At 35.9% G+C, this 8,629-nt stretch overlaps 1 protein-coding gene across 1 annotated transcript; it reads left to right on the top strand.

The window, feature by feature from the left end:
• The first annotated feature begins 1,993 nt into the window (after positions 1-1,993).
• On the top strand, positions 1,994-2,974 carry LOC111159308 (olfactory receptor 51G1-like). The gene has a single exon (XM_022521716.1). It carries the CDS (start codon positions 1,994-1,996, stop codon positions 2,972-2,974), a length of 981 nt encoding a protein of 326 aa, XP_022377424.1.
• Positions 2,975-8,629: the final 5,655 nt, after the last annotated feature.

Here is an 8,629-nt window from a genome sequence, read left to right on the forward strand (position 1 = left end):
ACTCTTGGACATTGGGATATGATTATAACTTATGAATAAACTTAAGGAACTGGACAATGATATCTGTTTTTTCTTTACGTAGATATCACTATTCATAACTTTGAAAGAATCATTGCATTCATTATAAGAAATAAGATATAGATGGTTAAGTGACCAGGGCTTTAGTGACACACATAACATGTGTGGTTGTTGTATCAGAAGGAAAGAGTGGCAAAAAAAATATAGATCGGTAAAATATTAAGCTAGTGAAGTGTCTGAAGAAACTGAATTTTTTGTTTTAACACTGCTTTGGCATTAGCGACTGCATGTGGTGGTAGGCTGGAACTCAAATGTTGACCAAGGTAGTCACATGGCTGTAGGAAGCAGACAGGTGAGGGAGCCACTATCCTGGGAAATCACCATCTACATGAACAAAAACCTGACACCAATATTTATGAAAGTTATTATTGTACCTGTGTGACTTCAGGCAAACCACTTCAGTCTCTAAGCTTCGGTCTACATATCTATAACATGCCTCTATTTTGACATCATTGGAGATATTTTACATTACAAATATGATCATTAAAATGTAAAAATATGGGGCACCTGGGTACCTCAGTGGATCAAGTCTCTGCCTTCAGCTTAGGTCATGATCTCAGGGTCCTGGGACTGAGCCCCACAACAGGTTCTCTGCTCAACAGGGAGCCTGCTTCCCCCCCCCCCCCCCTGTCTCTGCCTGTCTCTCTGCCTACTTGTGATTTCTCCCTCTGTCAAATAAATAAAATCTTTAAAAAAGTGTAAAAATTCAAATTGAAAGAGGACTGGGGTAAGAACATTCATAAATTATTTAATGTAATCATCTATATTCTATTGTGAGATAGGGTTTATTAACTTTGTAACTGAAATACATTAAAACTGAATGAACAAAGAAGCAAAAACAAGAAAATTAGGAGGTTGTCACCAGACTGGATCATAGTCTGAGGATGTCAGGGGTCCTAACTTCATTCCAAGGCCACAGGGACAGTTAGGCTGAGATTGGTGGTATTTTTCCTGCTTCTGTCAGAGATGGCCCAAGGCCATGTGTAGACAGGAGCATTAGAAAAGGAGCTGCAAGTTCCAATGACACCAAAAAGGTGTCCAGGATCAACAAGGAAGATGGAGTTCACAATTCGATTGCATCAATGGAAAAAATGTTAACGATTCAATTAAGTAAAATCCTGGCCTGACTGCAGTTTAAGTACACATAGATGAACCTTGATAGGCAATATGAAATGGAAACCAAGCTCCAAATACCTGTGATTGAGTAAGTGAGGATAAGTACTATTTACTCTTGGATGGGGCTCTGGTTCCCATTTAAACCAGTTTGAGGACTCACTTATTTCATTCTCTAATTGTTAACCACATTGCTGCATATACAATGCTTTTGAAGTATCCATTTATATCTCATGATATGATTTGATTCATCTTAGGGACTCTTTTCTATTAGAGATAGCTAACTCTATACATTTATTGCCTATGCTTTTTCTGACATTCCTTCTAAAGTATTTCCATCCAGTTTCCTTGTCAGAGGGAAATGAATGCTTAACATGGAGAGGTCTTGGCAAATATCCTTGCTTAACATCATATATAAAATAAATGACAAGTAAATGGTGACTCTAAAAGTAGATAGAAACAAACCAACTTATAAAAATATCAGTAGGAGATAGGAGAATATATTACAAATTCAGGGGAGGGAAGAGTATCCTGTGAATGACTCAAAATCCAGAATCAATGGAATAAAAGATTGACAGAAAACTACATAACCATAAACCATGTAAAGAATTAAAAAATAATATATTAAAGGATGATGGAGTCTTTGGATAATTTTCAAAATCATTTTACAAACTGTATAGATAATGTCTCTACAAAGAATAAGAGTTAATAAAAAAAACCTAATGTAGAAACATAAGTTGCTATCTTCTTAATGTTGTGTGTTTTTCTTCCTTTTAGGAGCCCACATTCTTATGGTAGGAAAATGGCTACTTGGGACACCCTTTTAACAGGTTCTAACTCCAGTACTAAACAGTTTGTTTCATTCTACCTCACTGGGATTCCTGGTTATGAGAATGTTAATCACTTTATTTCCATCCCTTTTTGTGTGTGTTACCTGATTGGAATAGTGGGCAACTGTACAATCCTTCACATCATCCACACAGATAAGAGTCTCCACGAGCCCATGTACTATTTCCTGGCCATGCTGTCCCTCACTGACATGGGCATGTCATTCTCCACCTTGCCCACAGTATTAAAAATCTTATGGTTTGATGCTAGGGAGATTGAGGTGAATGCTTGTGTGGCACAGATGTATTTTATTCATACATTTTCTCTGATGGAGTCAGCTGTGCTTCTAGCCATGGCTTTTGACCGATATGTTGCCATTTGTGATCCTTTGAGGTATTGCAGCAAACTCACTCCACAACGTATTATCTATGTAGGGATCTTCATTATAATCAGATGCTCCGTTGTCCTCCCTGTTATTCTTGTTCGTATTCCCACATTTCCCTTCTGTCACTCCCATGTTCTCTCCCACTCTTTCTGCTTACATCAAGAAGTCATCCAGTTGGCCTGTGCTGACATCTCTTTCAACATTTTATATGGCTTGTTTGTTGTTGCATTTTATTGGGGTGTAGATTTTCTAGGGATCTTGTTATCTTATGCTTTCATCCTCCATTCTGTGCTAGGCATTGCATCCCAGAGAGGGAAGCTCAAAGCCCTCAATACGTGTGCTTCCCACATTTGTGCTGTGCTCATTCTGTATGTGCCCATGATAGGGCTATCCTTAGTGCATCGCTTTGCAAAACACTCCTCCCCCATTGTCCACATAACCATGGCCAATATTTACCTGTTAGTTCCACCAGTACTTAACCCAGTCATTTATAGCATCAAGACAAAGCAGATTCGCCAAGGCTTCCTAAGGATATTAGCACCCAAAAGGGTTGGACTTGCTCACAATTAGAAGTGATAAGATCCTCTATTATTTTGACTGTATCCATGACCTTCATTCTGAAGATAACCAGCTTAGAATTTTTGGGGACACATTTGGTATATAGTAAGTGCATGATAGTTAATAAGTTCTACATATCTCTATAAGAAAAATATTGTAATTGTGTCTGTCATTACTTCCCAGCTTTAAAGCATCTCAAAATCCTGATACAAAGAGGTTTAGTAAGAGGAAATTCATTTCAACCAAAACATTTATGGAGATATTTTTTATTCAGGTTTGGCGAGAAGCCCAATCTTCCATGTTAAAGCTAAGACTTATAGAAGTTAATATTGCAAAGGTAACAGAGGTAAAATGTAGTAAACTGGGCACTGGGAACTAGGAACATTTTCTTTCAAATGAAACAAAGTAGACCTTATTCTTCAGATTTTGAGCCAAATCATAATAAAATGGATATTTCAGTTTAGATATAGAATAAATAATAAGATTGCATTTCTTTGTCTGCTTTACTTCTGTTGGAATGAATGTCAGAAAAAAACTTGGGCAATGAATGCATTGGGTTAGTTTTCACAAGACCAATCAACACTTCACACTAACAGGGCTGTATACTCATGCTGAGTATAAATATATCAAAACCCCCTGGTCAGTGTACACTCATATGAGGAGAAATGTCTTCAGAACTTTAAGCAAAATAGAGTAAGAAAGATGCCAAAAACTTCCCAAGACTCTTGCTGTCTCATCTAATTCCCTAGGAAAGAAGAGGAAGCAAATTTCCAATATTGAAGCTTAAAGTGTACACTCTAATGGGGCAATGGAAATGCATCTGAAGTAATTAGAAAGAGCATTCAAACAGAATCTAAACTAATTATTTTTCAATCTAGTACCATAAAGATAATGAAACTCTGAATGCTGGTATTTTCTTACATCTGCCGTCTGCTGTGTGTCTTGTCTTTTCTCAGTGCCCACTTTTTGTAACTGATGTATTTAGGAAAACTAACTATGTAGTGATTAATCTGAAGTTTTCTTTCTTACACTTCTCTGAGGTAACCCCCAATTTTGAAAAAAGAATTATGCCTGATTAATCAAAAAATGGATATCAGATTTCTTGTAAAAAAACAATGAAGAAAAATGACATATTAAAAATTCAACACTTAATAAAATCCAGATAGTGATAGTCATGGTGATCCACGCAGAGATGGGAATATAGAGATGTATACACATATATGAAATAGACATTTCTCTTTCAGATTAATTAAGAATTTGTTAGGAAACAGACACCACACTCAAAGTGGATAATTTCAAGAATTTGATAAAAGGGTCAGGAGTCATTGAAAATATGTTGGCAAGATTTAGGAAAATGAGGAAGGTTTATATTTATATCTGTATCTATATCTATATTTATATTTATAGTATTCTGGATGAGAAGTTTGTTATCATCACTAGTCCCACTCAGGCAAAGGAAAAAGAATTTACCCAAACTTAGAAAGGGCATCTTGTGGAGAAGGACACTTGACATCCACTCCCCCTTTCTGTAGAGAGAGGCAGCCATTATGAGGGGTTGGTGGGCATCCAGAAGAGTTAACACCTCAACTGTATGTTCTTCTGTATTCCTGTTTTCAGCATCCATCACTGACTAAGTCAAACCAGAAGCCAGAGAGCAAAAGGAGCCATTTATGCAATTCATTATAGTCAGGACAGAAAGCAGAGTAGATTTGGGAAATAGAATGAGCATGCCCTTATCACAGAAACCATTTTGCCTTTCATTTTTATATCCACTCTCAGGCTTGTGACCTAGATAGTACTCTACCTATACCTCTAAATGTGGATATTTGCCCATCACATTTTCCTCATCATAGTGAATCATTCAAAATTGAACTTATGACTTAAGGTTGTCAAAAATATTGGTAGTGGAAAACAAAACTATTTTCTTATTTCTTTCCACTGTGTATCTGAGGAATATATATAGACCATACAGCAAAAGAGTATGGATGCAATGACTAATGAAAACACTTTAATTTGGGAATCCTTGATTATATCAAACTTACATGACACCAAAGTGATTTAAGTTAAAGAAACTAAAGTATAAGGAGAATTACAAAGCATCCAGTGCCAGTAAAGGCAGTAAGTTCAGATCATTTGTCTGGCAATTCCTCAATACGTTTGAAGATGGAACGTTTTCCTATTGTTACTGTATAAATAATATCACATTTTCATAGTCTATTAGTGCATGATAAATTTCTTTAGTAATTGAGTACTTTTTCTGTAGGAAGACTATTACTTATACTGAGGGCATCAATTTCTGAAAAAGCCAGTTCTCAATTGAAAGTATGAAATGCAGCAGTGACTGAAGATTACTGAGTCACTGTGACATATGTGCAATAGAAAACACCGGAGTTCAGTGAACACATGATAAAGTTGTCAGGTGTTTTTGTTTTTGTTTTTGTTTTTTTCAATTTTCTTTTTCTTCCTTTCTTTCTTTCTCTTTTTTATCTTTCTTTCTCTTAAATTTCACTTAGTTAACATACAGTGCAATACTGGTTTCAGGAGTAGAATTCGGGGATTCATCACTTACATATAATACTCAGTGCTCCTCACAACAAATGCCCTCCTTAATACCCATCACCTAATTAGCCCATCCTCCTACCCACCTCTCTCTATCAACCCTGTTTGTTCACTATCATTAGGAGTCTCTTATGTCTTGTTTCCTTCTCTCCTTTTTTTTCTTTCCCCCCTTCCCATATGTTATCTGTTTTCTTTCCTAAATCACACACGAGTGAGATCATATGGCATTTGTCTTTCTCTGAATGAATTATTTCACTTAGCATAATACACTACCTCCATCCATGTTGTTGCAAATGGCAAGATTTCATTCTTTTTGATGCCTGAATAATATTCCACTATATATATATATATGTATATATATATACATATATATATATATATACACCACATATACCACATCTTCTTTATGCATTCATCAGTGGATGGACATTAGGGCTTTCTCCATAGCTGGCTGTTGTTAATAATACTGCTGCAAACATCAGGTTATATATAGCCCTATATTGTATCCTTTGGGTAAATGCTTACTAGAGCAATTCCTGGATAGTAGGATTGTGCTATTTTTAACTTTTTGAGGAATCTCCAAACTGTTCTCCAGAGTGGCTGCACCGGTTTGCATTCCTACCAGCAGTGCAAGAGTGTTCCCTTTTCTCTGTATCCTCACCAATACTTGTTGTTTCTTGTATTTTTAAATTTTAGCTATTCTGAAGATGCAAGGTGGTAACTCATAGTGGTTTTGATTTGTATTTACCTGATGATGAGTGATGTTGAGCATTTTTTCATGTGTTGGTTAGCCACCTGGATGTCTTCTTTGGAAAACTACCTATTCATGCCTTTCATCCATTTTTAATTTATTTTTGTATATGGTGTAAGAAAGTGGTCCAGTTTCATTCCTCCGCATGTTGCTGCCCAGTTTCCCAACTCCATTTGTTGAAAAGACCGTCTTTTTTCCATTGGACATCCTTTCTTGCTTTGTCAAAGATTAGTTGACTCTATAGTTGTGGGGCCATTCTGGGTTCTCAATTATGTTCCATTGATCTAAGTGTCTGTTTTTGTGCCATTACTATACTGTCTTGATGATTATAGCTTTGTGACATAGCTTAAAATCTGGAATCATGATGCCTCTAGTTTTGTTTTCTTCTTTCAGAAATGCTTTGGGTATTTGGGGTCTTTTGGGATTCCACACAAATTTTAGGATTGTTTATTCCAGCTCTGCGAAAAATGCTAGTGTGATTTTGATAGAGACTACACTGAATGTGTAGATTACTTTGGGCAGCATAGACATTTTAGCAATATTTTTTCTTCCAATCCATGAGCATGGAATGTTTTTCTACTTATTTGTGTACTCTTCATTTATTTTCATAAGTGTTTTATAGTCTTCAGAGTACAGATCTTTTACCTCTTTAGTAAGGTTTATTTGTAGGTATCTTACTGTTTTTGGTGCATTGCAAGTGGAATCGATTTCTTTTCCTGATGCTTAGTTATTGTTGTATAGGTATTTCTGCACGTTGATTTTATATCCTACAACCTAGCTAAATTCTGGGAGAAGTTCTAGAATTTTTTTGGTGGAGCTTTCAGGTTTTCTACATAGAATAGCATGTTGTCTGCAAATAGTGAAAGTTTGAAGCTTCTTTCCCAATTTAGATGTATTTTATTTCCTTTTGTTGTCTCATTTCTGAGCCTAGGATTTCCGATACTATGGTAATTGTAAGAGTGGAAATCCTTGTCTTGTTCCTGACAATAGGGGAAAGACTCTCAGTTTTTCCTCATTGAGGATAATATTAGCTGTGGGTCCTTTATACATGGCATGATGTTCAGGTATGTTCCATCTACCCCTATTGTGTTGATGGTTTTTATCAAGAAAGGATGCTGTATTTTGTTGAATACTTCTTCCTCATCTATTGACAGGATCATATGGCTCTTTTCTCTTATTAATGTGGTGTATCATGATGTTTTATTTGTTAATGTTGAACTACCCCTTCAGCCAGTGATAAATCCTACTAGATTGCGGTGAATAATTCTTAAATTCTCAAGTACTTTCTCAAGAACTCTTGAATTTGATTTGCTAGGTTTTTTGTTTTGTTTTTGCTTTTTTTATAATTTTTGCATCTGTGTTCATCTGGGATTTTGGCCTGTAATTCTCCTTTTTACTGGGGCCTTCATTTTGGAATCAAGGTAATGCTGGCATTCAAGAATGAGTTTGGAATTTTTCCTTCCATTTCTATATTTTGAAACACTATGAGGATAATAGGTATTAACTCTTCTTTAAATGTCTGGTAGAAACCCCTGGGAATCAATATGGTCCTAGATTTTTATTTGCTGGGAGATGTTAGGCATTATAATTACACCAATATTGCCAAAATCAACACCAGAGTTGGAGAAATTCATAGAAGACCACATTTTTAGAAGTAGTTTCTGTACCAAACAGGGCTGACATTACAATTGCAAGATCCACCTAATTATAGATTTCTGATTATTCAATAGTGCACATGCCACCCTGTTGTTTCTCAATTCAAATAGAGATTTAGGAGTCAGTATTGTTGACAAAGAGAGAGTTTTAAAAGTTGAGTAAAATCTTCTCTTTCAGACATATTAAACATTTTAATCTGTGTCATTAGGAAGAATTCAGTGGCACAGTGAAGAAAATATCATACCAGGCAATCAGATCTGATTGATAATATTGGTTTTATTGTTTTATGTGTGGTTTTAATATAGAATTTATTTTTTATAGTGGTTCTAGGTTCACAGCAAAATTGAGTGAAAGGAACACACATATCCATATACCCGCTATTGTATGATTTTGAAGGAGGGAGATCACATAAAGGAATCTCATTTTTATCCAGTGTATAATAATAATACTGAACTAATGTTGCTTCCAGCTCTTATGGCACAAACTCTAGGTCCATCCCCAGTTTAAGTATTTAACAAGGCCCTCTCATTGGCTATATCATAACCAAACATCTTTATTGCCCCATCTTATTCTGGATACAAACTAGTATTTCATCTCGTTGCACTACATCGTTTGTTCCAGACATTGAGGCAGAAAGCGCTAGAGAATCTCAACAGGCTTCTTGCCCCTGTATTCCCAAACTGCCATCCCCTGCTGCAGCC

This window comes from Enhydra lutris, unplaced genomic scaffold (assembly GCF_002288905.1).
Source record: "Enhydra lutris kenyoni isolate GAN:26980312 unplaced genomic scaffold, ASM228890v2 scaffoldscaffold68, whole genome shotgun sequence".
Lineage (NCBI taxonomy): Eukaryota > Metazoa > Chordata > Mammalia > Carnivora > Mustelidae > Enhydra > Enhydra lutris.